The sequence below is a fragment of the Rhinolophus hipposideros genome (genome assembly GCF_964194185.1).
Source record: "Rhinolophus hipposideros genome assembly, chromosome: 10".
Lineage (NCBI taxonomy): Eukaryota > Metazoa > Chordata > Mammalia > Chiroptera > Rhinolophidae > Rhinolophus > Rhinolophus hipposideros.
In genome coordinates, this window is record NC_138056.1 from 9,925,844 (window position 1) to 9,941,439 (window position 15,596).

A 15,596-nucleotide genomic window follows, 5' to 3' on the forward strand; every position below is an offset into this window, starting at 1 on the left:
TCCTTTGATTTTGGACAGTTTCATTATCATGTGTCTTGGAGAAAGTGGTTTTGCAGGGAGATTGCAGGGTGATTCATTACCTTTGTGAACTTGGATGTAAAGGTCTCTTCCCCAGGTTTGGGGAGTTCTTTGCTATTACTTTCTTAAACAGATTTTTTGTACTCCTTCCTCCCTTTCTCTTTCTGGAACTCCAGTTATTCTAACATTTGTATGTTTCATGGTGTCCCATAAATCATGTAGGCTTTCTTTGCTCTTTTTATTATTTTTTTCTTTGTTTTCCTGTGACTGAGTTATTTCAAAGTTCCTGTCTTCTAGATCACAGATCCTATCTTCTGTTTGATCTATTCTGCTGTAATAAATGCTCTCTATTGCATTTTTTATTTGTTCATTAAATTCTCCAGCTCCAGAATTTCCATTCAGATCTTTTTTATGATTTGTATCTCTTTATTAAATATCTCATTTGGTTCATAAGTTGTTTTCCTGATTTCATTAATTATATTTCTGTATTTTCTTATAGCTCATTGAGTTTCCTCAAAACAGCTGAACTTTTTTTTTAAGATTTTTTTTTAATTGGGAAGGGGAACAGGACTTTATTGGGGGAACAATGTGTACTTCCAGGCCTTTTTTTTTTTTTCCAAGTCAAGTTGTTGTCCTTTCAGTCTTAGTTGTGGAGGGCACAGCTCAGCTCCAGGTCCAGTTGCCATTTTCTAGTTGCGGGGAGCACAGCCCACCATCTCTTGTGGGACTCAAGGAGTTGAACTGGCAACCCTGTGGTTGAGAGCCCACTGGCCCATGTGGGAATCTAACTGGCAGCCTTCAGAGTTAGGAGCATGGAGCTCCAACCACCTGAGCCACCGGGCCGGCCCCCTGGTTTGAATTCTTTATCAGCCAAATCTCAAAATTCTGTGTCTCTGAATTCAACTGGAGGGTTATTCTTATCTTATGGTGACAATATGTTGTCTTGATTCTTCATGTTCCTTTGATTTTGTGTTGCTATTTTCACATTTGAATCAACAGACACCTCCTAAAATCTCTTTGCCATAGCTAGTGAGAGATATTTTTTGTTGGTGCTGCTTATATCTGATATTTTCTCCAACACTATATGGATACACCTGCTCCACATTTCTTACTCTTTCCTGTGGCAAAATTCTTAAGCTTGTATATCTTTTCTGGTTCTCACAGCTCACCAGGCTGGCTGCTGGAAACCTCTTTTGTTTTCTCAGAAGGTGGCTCAAGTTTGTGGTTTCTCCCCTGTCCACAGATCCTCCTGGGTTTTTGTTTTTGTTTTCTTTTTTGGAAATTGTTTACTGAGGCTGGCCCCTCCCTGCACTCAGGAGCATGCAGAAGGACCCAGCCGCAGAGTGGGGAAGGTGTGAGTTTAGCATCTGCATTGGGGTGCCCACATGCCACTTGGGAGATGTCAGGTGAAGTTCTCCCAGCAGCTCGTGGGTGGGCTTCCTGCCAGAGTCCTAAAACCCATCAGCAGAAACCATGTTCCTTTAGTCTTTTAATATTTTTATCTATCTTTTTCTTAAAATCTTCCCACCCCCAAGTCATGGAGAGATCGCTTCTCACCCTCAGGTCCTGTCTTCATACTCAAGATGCTGCAGGAGAAAACAGGCTTCTACAGTAGTGTCCCTCACAGCTGTGGTGGCCCATAGTCACTCTTTTCTCCCTTTCCCAAAGGACAGGTGGCCACTGGCTATTTCAGCCCCCTGTTGTGTCACCTCAAAGATGGGATGTCACTGACAAAGTTCTTCTTACCCTCTCCAATGTGTCCTAAGCTTGTGTTTTGTTTTGTTTTTCTCAAACTGAGTGCTAGAATCTCTTTGAGAGGGCTGGATTTCTACAAGATCTCTTTTATCTGTGGGTGTCTGCCCACGTCAGCACTCTCTTGGTTTTCCCCTACTGGGGTGGATTGGGCTGTGGCCAATTAACAAGCTCCTGCTTATTCCAGAGTCTCTGTGGAGGTCTGTCTATTATCCACTGCATAGGTAGGCAAGACACCTCCTGGGTCCCTGGATGTATGGTGCTGAATCCCACAGCCAACACAGAGGTACTTTTGTTCATGGATGGATGCAGAATTAATTGTTTAAAATGGGAGACAAAAAGGAGGGATGTCTTAGGCTACCATAATGCTGTTGTCACTCTTAACACTCCGTGTTTCTATATCAGGAACAAATAAACAATCACTTGGAAAATAGAGGTCATTTATTACACACTTCCCATGACTAAGAGAGGTAGTAGAGCCAAGTGGAAAAAACACAGATGCTAAAGCCAAGCTGGCCTGCATTTAACTCTGTAATCCATTGGCTAAGCTATCTTGAGCAAATTGGTTTTATTTTTGTTATGTAAAGAAGCTTACAGTTTAAAAGAGAGAGAGAGAGAGAGATTGCTTACCTTAAGAGTTTGTTTTATGGATTAAAATGAAGGAAGAAAAGTTAGATTTTCAGCAGGAGGCTAAAGACATAATGGAACTTGAATTAATTTTAGCTTTATTTTCTTTTTTACTCTTTCATACGACTTAAAATTCCAGTTCAACTTTGTTTATTTAATTGTTGATTTCCCATGATACCTTCCCATGCTAGAGATACTCTTCCTCTGTGTTCTAATAGCATCTTCTATTTACCCAAGTGAATCTTTCTGTCTGCCTATTTGAACACGAACTTTGGAGGGTAAGATTCATAGCTTATTCACAACTTTTGTTCTGTGTTCTAGCAAAATGTCTGGAATCTAACAGAGGATCAGTCTTTATTCTGGTCTATTGCCATATCCATAGAAGCGCATTAAATAAAATAATTATTTATTTTAAAGTGACAAAAGATGTGGCTGGAGACATAGTGGTCTATCCTAGGATGCTTGTCTCTTAAAAAAAAAGTCACTGAAAACTATACCATGTAAAAAACTATTCCTAACTTTCCCACATAGAGTAACTGCCTCTGAGCAGACAAAATCTATCCCCATGAGCAAGGCCTTGCAGAAGCACAAAAATATCTGGGCCCCGGAAGTTGAGAACAGGAAATGAGCCATTCTACTGCAGCACCTTTTTGGCCTAGCTTAATATTAGAGCCAAGGATTGCCCTGATTATTTTTCTTTTCCTTTTGTTTGTTACAGAGTAAGGCTCTTGCACTGTGTTTTCCTAACAGTTCATTTCTAATAGGCTGATGTTATGTGTTAAAGTATTCCTCATTGTTGAAATAGAAGAGTTATGTTTTTAGAGGTTTCCCAAAGCTCATCTGATACCATTTTCCCTATAGCCTCTCTCCATCTACTTCTCTGCCTTTTTAGAACTAACGTATCATCATCTTGTAATATATACTTGTTGCAGGGCTGCCAGATGGCTCAGTTGGTTAGAGCGCAAGCTCGGAGCAACAGGGTTGCCAGTTCGATTCCCACATGGGCCAGTGAGCTGCACCCTCCACAACTATATTAAAGACAACAAGCTGCCACTGAGCTACCAGAGGGGCAGCCGGGTGGCTCAGTTGGTTAGAGTGTGAGCTCTCAACAACAAGGCTGCCACTTTAATTCCCATACGGGATGGTGGGCTGCATCCCCTGCATCTAAAAACAGCAACTGGACTCGGAGCTGAGCTGCGCCCTCCACAACTAGATTGAAGGACAGTGACTTGGAGCTGATGGGCCCTGGAGAAGCACACTGTTCCCCAATAAAAATTAAAAAATATGTGTGTGTGTGTGTGTGTGTGTGTGTGTGTGTGTGTGTGTGTGTGTATGGTTGCATTTTCATTTACCTGGAAGTATTCTATGTGAAAGCTACTAGGAATGACCTTCCCTGGCCTCTTCCTGGGTCCCATATCCACTTTCTCCAACCAAAATAACAAGGGAGAGGTGAATTTTGTCAAAAGCTTCTGAAAAGTTGGAAGAGGTCTCTTTTCCTAATTTCAGGTTCAGGATTAGGCATCAATATTTATGAATGCAAAAGTATGTCCCATACACCATTCTATGCACTTTGCTACATGGTCTTTGAACATATATATGTATTTAAAGCAGTTAAATTAAATATATCCATTTAAAAGACATGGGAAATAAACTAAGATAAAATTTAAGACATTACCCAAGGTAATAGAGCTAGTATCTAATGTAGCTACTACAATTTGCTTATGAGTATATTATATTCCAAAGTCCACATTCTAAACAGTCCTTGCCCCTCCATGTTGTTCAACAAAACCCTATGCAGACAGTCCCAGATAGAGGCTATTTGGGAGACATAAATGTCCTCTGTCTGTAGAGTAAGCAGAGGTTTTCCATTGGAGGGAAATACAGATGGTGACTACCAATGGACTCTCACACTCTGTACATATAAATTTATCTCAACACTCTAAATCAAGCTGAAATTATGAATATGGTACCTTAGTTTATCATTGTTTCTTGTAAGTAGAGCCATACCTCATAGGACGGGAATTATGTGGGAAATTTTATTTCTAAGACAATTTTCAGAAAGAAATATTTGATTGGCTTTTGTCAGGGGACTTTAGAATGAATGTTATCATCCCAGATGTCTTGCTGATGACACATTAAATAGCTCTGATTTCTGTTGCTATCCCAACCACAACTTAGTAATTGTGATTCCCACAAGCACGGAATGTGTAAACAGAAAGATCAGGTGGGAATCTTTTGTTCTAAACTGCTCATTTTCAGATGGAAAACCTGAGATCCACGAAGGGAAAAGACTGTGCCAAGTTCACATAGTGAATAAATTAGAGTCAGGACCAACTTGTAAAATGTGACTCATAGTCTAGTGTCCTTTTAGCTTCATCCCACCATTTATCGACAAAAGATGGCTGGCTATTGTCCTTACACCTGTTTTTCTCTCTGTGGGGTTATTTATAGATGTGCCATTTGATAAAGCACTAATAAAATGGAGGACTCCAGAAATGGTTCTTGGTTCTTTGTATCATTGAATTGATGCTTTCATTCTATTATTCTTGATCAGTCTCTCTCTCTCTCTCTCTCTCTCTCTCTCTCTCTCTCTCTCTCTCTCTCGCGCGCGCGCGCACACACACACACACAAGAAATCAAGCTTAATGATTCCAATTTATTGTACAAATACAGTGATAGAAGATACATCAAGGCGATCACAAGTAGACTAACAATAAATGATAATATACTACATTGTGAGGTAAAGTGGTTATAAAGCAAGGCTCAAGGCTGGATGAAAAGGTGTGCGTTAGGCAGTCTTCTTGGAGAAGATGAGCTTTAAGTTGAAATTCTTAGAAAGATAATTTGGAACAAGGAATGTGTGAAGAGCATGCCAGTTGTGTGTTCAGTGCATGCCTGAAATAGGCATGTGATAAAAGACAGGCAGGGGCAGAACGACTATCAGAATGGTCTTGATACAAAAATTGTGTTGTGTACATAGAAAATATACAGTCCACAATGTGGTTACAATATAAATGGAGAGAAACTTACTTTTAAAATTTTGCTTTAATTGCAGTACACCCACCCAACTTTTTGAGAACAGCTGAATTAAGAGGGTTTTTCATACAACTGTGAATGTCACTTATCCAAACTGCTACTTTGCTGCTATGGCCACTAGGAATCTTTCTCATTTGGGCTAGATGTCAAGTTTGTTTTCCCTCCAAGACAGGTAATCAAAGAATTAAACTGGGGCCTGATGAAAGTGGGCTCTTTGGGGAAAAAAATGAATTGAATGAATGAAAGAGTGTTTTAAACTATTACACAATTGTAACGATAGACTGGATCCATTTCTAGAGGTCCTGGCAGACCAGGCTTTAGTGTTTGGATGTGAGTACATCCGCCATGGAAGTGATGTTATTAAGACTTATGGATACTCATAAATGGAGATACAGCTTAGCAAGCTACACAGTGAAAGGGTATATTTTCATCCTGCTGTCAAATTTTGAGAAACAAAATTTTATTTCAGAAAAATGAAAATAGACTGCCTGAGATGCTGAGATTAGATAGGCATACCAAGTCACTTAATCATTTGCTGTATGGTTACGTGATCATTTTTATAGTCTGGGGAAATTAACATCTGCTTATCACTTTTTAATTTTGGCCTCCTGAATACATAAAATGTAATTAATTATTTTATTAATGAATTGTGACTAACATCCAAAACTAATTTTTCAGTCCCTCCACAGGACTGAAAGCCTAGAGAGTTGAACTCCTTTTTCCTTCTCTTAATAATAAAAACACCAACAGCAGCAAAATCATTTTGCTTATTTTTCTTCACTGCTTTCTATTCACAGTCTACTCGCATTTCTCACGTCACATATATCCCATTCTCTCTCTCTCTAAGTGCCTCTGCAAATGTTTTATTCATTTACTCATCACCATAACCATTTTTAATTTCTCTGCACCTTTTCCATTCATTCACCATTGCTATTTTCTATGGCCTATCTCCGCACCTTACCTGGAGTTGATTTATCACTACAGACTTTTCTCTTGCCCAAGCCTGCAGATCCTGTCTCTGAGGGTTATTTTTCCCTCTTTGTCTAATTGCTCTCTACTTCAGGCTACCTGCTGTCTACTCTTTCACAATGTACTTTTCTGAATAAGTCTTGTATCTTTTACCCTGGATTTTTTTTCCTTCTATGTTCCCTCTGATTATAGACATGCGAAGGTTAACTTGGCTTCGTTTTTATCTCAGTATAATTCTCTTGGACTGTTAATCTGCTTCACTTAATAATGAGCTCTCTTATAATGACACTAAATCTGTCACCACATTTCATCTGTACCAGAACTCTACAGAGGATGCCATTATACTCGCTCCAGTTGCATTTCTCTTTGGTCTCCTAAAATTGATAATCTAAAGCGGATTTAGGTCTTTCTGGACTCCTCCCTTATCAATTAATATTTCTGAATTCCCATCTTTTCTTTCAACATTTCCAGGTGCTCTCCATTGGTCTTAAACTCAACTATTTAAAATGTTAATCAACCAACTGCTTGTCTAAGTTTATCCTTTAATTCAGCTTATTAACGAGAAGACCAATTAGTCTTTCTCTCTGTGTTTTAAATATGACTATTTCTCTCCATTCCCATGACTTCATTTTAGCTCAGGTCTTCATTAATTTATTCTTTTTTTTTAATTTCAAATTCCACCTTAAATAATCTTTCCACTTATGGTTTCCTTTTTACCAGATACTGAGTAACTTAAACTCCCCATTGCCCATTCATCCATCTGCAAACATTATTGAACAATGTTGTGTCAGTGAATGTGCTGATGATTTAGGCAATATACAGATTTTTATGAGATTCTGCATATGAGATTCACAAAAAAATGTGTGATCACTGAGGGACCGTAAAATATTTGCATTTAGAAAATTATATATAGTGTAAGAGTGTGTGTGTGTGTGTGTGTGTGTGTGTGTTTGAAAAATTCATCATCTCGAGAGAGGAGCAATCTTGACTAGAAAATCTCAAAGAATGAGGTGAGATTTAAAATAGGCATTAAAGAAAGAAGAAACAAGAAAGCACAGAAGAAGGGACTGAACATTTCAAGCCAGGGTGCTGATGTAAGGTAATCAAGCACAAAGCATAACAAAGAGAAAGTTCAAGTGGATTAGAGAGTGGGGCTTTTGAGGTTAAGTACAAAATGGACTTAGATTTTGTATCATTGGAAATTACTAAGATTTGGAGATTGCATATACATATATATCTACATATATATGAATTAAATCATTTATAATATTTTTCTCTTTTAGAGCAGCGTGTGTGTGAGTTTTTGCACAACACACCTTTAGTGCTGGCAAGTAAGTTATTCCTAGTATTTTAATTTTACAGATGAGGTAACCCAGATTAAATAAATGGTTAAGTGATTAGCCACAACTCACTCAAATAATAAGGAATAGGCCTGGGATTCCAACACAGACTCCCTGCATTTATAAGACCAGTGACCCTTCTAACACACCATGTTGTTTTCTTCATATAATAAAATCAAACATAAGCAGGAAGCATCATTACTAATCTGATATGGATCCACCAAAATATCTAATACGTGGTGGCAGAATGTCTATTCAAAACTCCATCTGACTATCCTCCTAACTCAACAGCTACAAATTTGGTCTCCTTGTCGCTTCCAAATTCACTTCAGAATCATTTCTGTCTCCTTTTCCGTTCTACTACTGGCCTAACCTGGTGGGATATCCCCCCTAAATCTATACCCATCCACTTCGTAAATACACTCTGAACACCAACTATGTGTGAAATACTGGGATACATAATGTGAAAGAGATGAGCGTGGGAAACTTCAAACTCTTAATTGTTTCTCAGGATATGTTTGCTAAGTGGATTTTGCCCTCACGATGCTTACAGTCTAATAGGGGGACATATATCATGCACATCTGTAGTTTTTGCGAACTCTAAAAAGGGTTGAAAACCAAACTGCTAAAGTTTAACTCAACTCTCAACCAGCCTTCCTCTTGTTTTTCCTATTTGCACAGTTATAGGCACACAGTAAATGCTTACTACATGTTGATTGCCCAGAAGCGATGGGTGTGAAATACCAATAGAAAACAAGGGAAACAGGAGTTTATCGTATGTACAAATTGGGGTGGGGGGAGAATTTAGGTCTACAGAAAAACAGGAACAGAGTACTGCCATCTGGAGAATGCGTCACAGTGTAAAATGGGCAAATCATAGAGAGAACTGAGATATTACCAGTAGGTCCTTCAACAAATATCTTGGCTTACTAGACCATTTGCTATGAATGAGAATGTTCTGAACACATGATGCTTATGAATCAGTGGGAGAAGCTGTCTCCCCTGTCTCTTCCAACTCACTGTAAATCGGTGAATATATGTTTAATTCTTCATAAAGACCATCTTCTGGAATCTGGTAAGGGAGAAAGTATTCAACATCAATCACCAAGAATTTTCTACCACTAGAAGACTTGTTCAAGAGACACAGGTCATCATCTCCTTTTGTCTCTCGGAATCTCACACGCTCTCGCATTATGCTCTAATTATCCCCTCCACCTCCTACAAACCAAGCCAGACTGGCTGGCTAAGCGGGACCAAAAGAACTCATGCCAGTCAATGACAAGTTGGTGGATGTTTCTGAACTTTGGTATATCTGCTGTCCCATTGGTCTTTGGAGGAAACTGATCCAAACAGGCAGCCAGACTCGAATGCTTCAGGCAAGTGAACAGACGGAGAATGTGTTTCATCTGGAAGATGTGAGTAAGCATATGTGCATCAGCTACTGGCAATTCTTTTCCGGATGTCAAAGGTGCAACGGAGGGGTAAGGCAAGTAGAAATGCAGGTGCTACTTGTGAATTAGGGAGGAAAGAAAATTGAGGCTTCCGAGCAAGTGGGAAGGTGAAAGCCAAGAAAAAAGAGAACAGGAACAAATATAAGGGAGCTGTTCTGGGAGAGAAAATAAGGCCAGGTATCTGAGTGGTCCCATCACATGCTACCTGCACACTCATCTGTCATGCTCGACACATTTCAAAGTATCTGCATTTCATGAAATGTTGAAGGTCCTATTTTCCTGACCCTCTGTCCCAGGGACATCCTATGATATGTGTGCTACTTATGAGTGGAATGTGGTTTGAAACATGAGAATTGAAAACCAAAACACTGAAACTTGGTGAAATCATTTTCTGGATAAAACGTTCCAGGAAATCTAGGCCATGTGTTTCAGCAATTAAGCTCAAACTCTTTAGCCTGTCATTCAGGATTTAGTATCAGGCCTCTGCCTACCTTTCCTTTGAGTAATTCTCCAACTCTGTAGAGTATGAGTAACACAGCGACGCCAAACCCCAGAATAGTGAGAAACAGAATCATCGCCACAATTTCCTGTTGAACAACAAAGAACAACCAAAAAGACAAGTAGCGTCCCAAGGTAAGTGGCCCCAAGGTGCGTCCCCTTACAGCAGCTCCTATTTTCATCACCCTCCCCAACCCCTGGGATCAGTCTCTATAAAGTGACACATGCACAGGAAAACCAGGAGATGGTTACTCAAGGCAGATGACTCCTATTTTGCAGAATTGGGCTGGGGTGTGGGGAGAGGCAGCCAGCACTCCGTGCATGAACCCACAGAAGACCACATCATGTGACAGAGATTGCAAAACAGGACTGTGTTCATGGCAAAGGAAATGAGGGCTGCTTACTTAGATTAGGACCCAGAATCTTAGCTTTCCCACAAGAAATACATACAGTGGAAAAACAAGCCGCTAAGCAGAAGTCATCTTCATAAGCTTCCTGGCAAAAGTGGATATGTGCCAAGCTGTTCTTTAGGTTGGTGACCAGAATAACGATTCCTGTTCCCGCAGCGATGCTGCTGACCAAGCTGGCTCCCAGGCTTCCTCGCATCTGACGATAAAGAACACTTAGACCCCGTCCTGTGACTGCCCATGCACTCAGTTAACCTCCTGGCGTGTCAGGCTTGGATGTATCCAGCACACTCTGCACTTACTCAAAATAGAGATTAAAAAGGGGAAATCTTGAAAATGTACTCGTTTAATAAGGATTTACAAGCTTCTTGCTAGGACTGCACTCATGAAGACCCACATGGACACACATCCTGTCTCCTCCGTAGTCTCCTTACTTGGAAACAAATCACTTATTTGATCATATGTCTGTACTTACAAGGACAAGGCTAGTGTGAGAATATTTTTTAAACAAGTGCCAAGGTAATTACACTTTCTTGTTTTTAAAGGACACAATTGATATTTCAATGATTATATGTTAATGGTTATATTCAACACAAAATAGATTGGGGAAAAAATCACATATCACCTTATTTTATAACATAAGAGACAATGACATGGCTCCTTCAAGATTCCTAGATTCGACTTTTCTTACCTTCTCAAAGGTGAACAAAGACTTGCAACTCACCAGATATGTTGCATCTTTCTTTTCAGACATGATTGACAAAACTCCGGAAATCGTAAACTGTCCAAAAGGGGGAGGGAAGCACAGTGAGTCTCTGCTTTTCTCTATGTCCCTTTCACCTCCCCTTCCAAATATAAGGTAAAGTTGTGGGTACTCTGTAAAGGCATCCTTTCATGTCCCCCTTGAGCTCACTGTTTTCTTATTCTTATTTCCTACAGCATGTTTCTCAAAATTAAATGTACATATGAACTATGTGAGGGTCTTGCTAAAACGCAGATTCTTACTCACTAGGTCCTGGATGGGGCTTGAGATTCTTCATTTCTCCCATGCTCCCCAGGTGACGCTGACCCTGACAGGCCCTGGGTAGCAAGGTCCAACAATACGTGGGGCATGACTCGGTTCTAACACTACTCTCACTGTAATTATTTGTATGTGCACCCTGTGTGTTAGACTGTCAGTTCCTTTGAGCAAGAAGCATGTGTTTGTGGCATGCATATCTCTAGAGTCTGACATGTATCATGTAGACATGTAGTAATTATGAAAATGTACATGGTGAAAACAGAAATCAATAGCATAAATTCAAAACAATTTCAAAGATTTAGACTGTATGATGCATTGAGAGACACTAATAAGTTTGGGGAATGAAAAGACAGAAAATTTTCAAATTAAAAATTGACAAGTTTCAAGGAGAATTCTGAACAAGTGCTCTGGTCCTAAGTATTTAGCAGAGTGCCAAACCAATGTGGTATTTGTTAGAGTTAAAATACATCCTGTGAATGATGTGTAGATACAAAAAACTAACATGGATTAATTGAAAATAAGTATGCTGAGTGAAGGAAGCCAGACAGTAGAGAGAACAGGTTGTGTAACTCCATTTACGTAAAACTCTAAAAAAGGTGAACTAATCTATAGTGACAGAAAGCAGAACAGTGATTGCTTGAAGGTGGGAAGACGGAATAGAGGGAAGGAGGAACTACCAAGGCGCATAAGGAAACTTTTGGAGGTGATTGATATGTTTATTATATTGATGTGGTAATGTTTTCACATGTCAAAATTTATCAAATTGCGTAGCTTAAATATGTGCATGTCAATTTAGTGTATGTCAATTATATCTCAATAAAGCTATATATCTTTGTAATCTCATTCAGTCATCTAGTCTCTAAAAGTATAATAATTAGAAGAGATGCAATGAGAGAGTCCCTGGAAAAGGTTTCTAGGGCACGGTAGAAGTTCATTAAATGCCTTTTGACCTTGTTCTCCTCATGTCGGTAAGCTCTTTTTCCTCCCTTCACTCAACTAATGTTATTGATGAACAGTGTTAGGGACATTTTTTTCTGGAATTGGATTCTGAAAGTTTAGGTTCTATTTATATTGGCTAAATGTCCCTTGAGCAATTCATTTAGCTTTTATAATGTCAGGTTTCTCATCTGATAAAAATGTGCTAATGTGTTTAACTCAAAGTATTTTATAAACTGCAAATATATTTTTATACAAATATGTATGTCCAAATACATATAATATAAATACAATTTTATATATGTATACATTCTGAATACTGAACATAAACAGTTGGTTAGATCTGATATAAATTAGAGAAAAGCTATGTACAGTATTATTTCACAGACAATTATAGATGTATACTCACAAATACCGCTCCCCAGAATGGGAAGCCTGCTTTAAATGATGAAAATAAGTCTTTCTCAAATTCTGAAATCTTGAGCACGAAGTAGACAATTGTTCCAAAACAAAGACATATCAAACCAATTAGAATTTGTGTTACCTGTAGAAAAATGCATAACTTTTGTGGAATAAAAAGATATTTTCCCAAGATTGCATTAATTTCCTCATAATTGAGGCCAAACATGACAAACTGCCTTGGTGTCTTAGGCAGTCCTGAGAAAGGATTAAATTGCATTATTTTCCAGTATTCTCTGGCCACTCTAAGAATTGATACAGACTGACATAATGCAGGAATAACCAATACATTTCTCATGTGTGTTTACTTAAATAATCATGGCGGACATCAATAATTGTCCTTTCCATCCAAGTGAAGATAAAAATTATAAATCTTTCACAACAAGATACTACATTAACCCACCAGCAATTGACAAGGGTTGGCATATCTTGCCATTCTTGATTTGCCATTTTTATCCTAGTCTTCATGAGAAAATGCTTCTCTTTACCCAGTGGGGTCCAGTTAGTGTCAACTCTTCTATCAGGTTCTTTACTCCTCATGAATCCAAGTGCAAAAACTATTGATGCAACCAAGTATTCTTTCCTAGAGCCAGTCCTTACTTTAATTGAGGTTGGAGGAGACCCACTTACCCCCAGGAATTCCAGCTCTCTCTTCAAAAATGTCCGCCATGTTTGAGGCGGTGGGGGTGGGGGTGGGGCAGCCTTCTCCAACAGGGCGCTATCATGGAAAGGTGCTTCTGAAAGTTCAATTTCAGATACACTGTGAAGTTTAAACAGAAATTCAGTCATGAGAAAATTCTCTAACTTCCTGTGCAATGTTCTGAACTCACAGAAAGGGGAGTTTATTTTTTCAAAACAATCGTATAATTAAAATTTTCATTGCAATGAATAAAAAATTGAGGCTCAGAGGGTCCAAGTAACTGGCTAAGATCACTATCTAATCAGTGATTAGAGGAGACAAAATGGGACAAAAACCATGCCAAGTCTTATTCTTAATTCAGGATTGACACATGAATTAATCCAAGTTCCTTCCCATTGATTTAAGCGCATGAGTGAAAATAAAAACAATCAAACACATTTACCTATGCATCTCTCAGTCCTTTTAATGTAAAAATGTATCTAAAAATATATTTTTAATGACACACCCAATATCACGTGCACAAAGGAATGGCTTTGACAGGTTACTTGAATCTCTATTCCTATTTTCATCTTCAGAGGAGGTTAACTGGAAATGCTGCCCTTTCTAAACATTTGGAATATACTTAACATTTTGCAATGATATTCAATCTGATATTGATTCCCAAAACTCTGTGTTAAGCCTCTCCTAAAACTTTTAAAAGGAAAATCTTAACATGTGTTCATTTTTGGTATTCAAATGAAAACTAAATTATCCACCTCTATCAAGGACTTTACGCCAAGAACGTTTCTCCTCTGAACAGTGGGGCAAGATCCCACAGCTTGAGGTTCACAAAGACTAAATAGGAAGAATCCCAAGGTCATTTTTAATAGCTTCTGTCCTTTAACACACATCAGACAGAAAGGCAAAAGATCTCTATAGATAGTACAAACTCCCTACCTCATACTCAGAATCTGAGCCTCTTTCATTAGAAAAATTAAGTTATTTCCAGTTCACAAGCTGAGTAAAACCCTTCCTCCCCATAAACCAGAGAGACCTACTGGGGAAGTAGAGCAAATAGCTCCCTTATAGTGGGTATTTTAATTAAACCAGATGAGTTCATGCCTGGGTCCAAGAATTGACATCTCCCCAGCTCTGTGACCCTCTAGGGCCCACTAAGTGACTGCGAATAGGAAAAAAAAAATAGCTGGTACTTACTTGGATGGTTCTTGAGGGGATGGGAGAGCAAGACCTGCTCTGCTTCTATTTTCTGTGTCCATTTTTCCATTAAGCGAGTTATCCAGTGATGAAGAATGTTGTTGACAAGCCTTGGTGGGTTTCCTCCCAGGGTATGCTCTGGGTGGGCAGTTAAGAGGCCTGGCTCAGGACTTTGATGACTATCTCCATACTTAAGACATTTGTCAGACAGATAAGTTTACCGGCTGATTAAAATCAGCTGGGGTTGTTATAATGAAGACCAAAATTGAGTCCCTACTGAATAGGGACTGGTGTGAAATGAGGGAATTTGAGACTCCAGGAGAATAATTCTGCCGGACACCAGCAGAATTTACAGAACCTAAAAATGAAACAGTTTAGTGGAGATTGAGAAGGTAAGAAAAAAACTGCAAAACAGAAAGAGATGTCCTTCTCTTCTGGAGCCTTCTCTACTTGTGTCGCAGTTCAGCCATTTCTGTGCTAGAAGTTCTCCAACTGTATGTACCTTTGAAAAGCCTGCCTTCCCAGTTGCGGGCATATTAGGCTTCACATGTAATCTAAGGCTGAAGCACTGTTTGTGAGTAGGAGTGTGTCTTATTGTCTGCATCTCTGGGTTCGCTCTGACTTCAATATTATTGTCTTTCTCTCTCTTCTTTTCTTTTGGACACTATTTGTATGGCTCTTTGCAGCACATGGTTTCAGAAATTGGATAGGCCAGTTCTAACTGCTGTGAACCTTTCCTGATAGAATGTGAAAACTGAGAAGTTTTCACACTAGACACTCCATTGTCTGCAAAGACTTTAGATTGTCTGATGTTTTTGTTATGGGAGTCTCGGTTCTTCTTACCTGCACACTGAAGAGTCGTAGGTCAGAGCTGATTAATATGCAAGCAGCATTTATTAGTGATAATTCTCAGGAAATTATCAGGAAAGAGAATTGTCCTAGCCAAGGTGGCAAGGTGGGAGAGAGGAGGGAAAAAGGGAGGGGGAGGGGGGGAGAGAGAGCCCTTATCCCATAGTTTGCTGACTGGAGTGAGAGAATTACACATTGATTGGGCAGAAAAAGGTGGTGCGTGCTCTTCCACAGCAGTGTGTGACCTCCTAAGCTGGGTGGAGGTCCATTGACTCAGATCCTTATCTTGCTCCAGACCACCTCTTGTCACCTGTTGTTGTGAAAACAGATACCTGGCTGGAGGCAGTTAATCAAAGCTATTTAGAGCTTTCCCTATAGGTACTATGGACCCCCTCCCAC

General features: G+C 39.3%; 1 protein-coding gene across 1 annotated transcript; it reads right to left on the reverse strand.

The window, feature by feature from the left end:
• Positions 1–8,715: 8,715 nt before the first annotated feature.
• Positions 8,716–14,410, reverse strand: MS4A2 (membrane spanning 4-domains A2; the record flags this gene model as incomplete). The annotated part of the gene is made up of 7 exons (XM_081062783.1): positions 8,716–8,814; positions 9,685–9,780; positions 10,142–10,297; positions 10,823–10,879; positions 12,465–12,599; positions 13,145–13,274; positions 14,349–14,410. The coding sequence occupies 7 exons, from the start codon at positions 14,408–14,410 to the stop codon at positions 8,716–8,718; spliced, it is 735 nt and encodes a 244-aa protein (XP_080918909.1).
• Between the last annotated feature and the right edge of the window lie 1,186 nt (positions 14,411–15,596).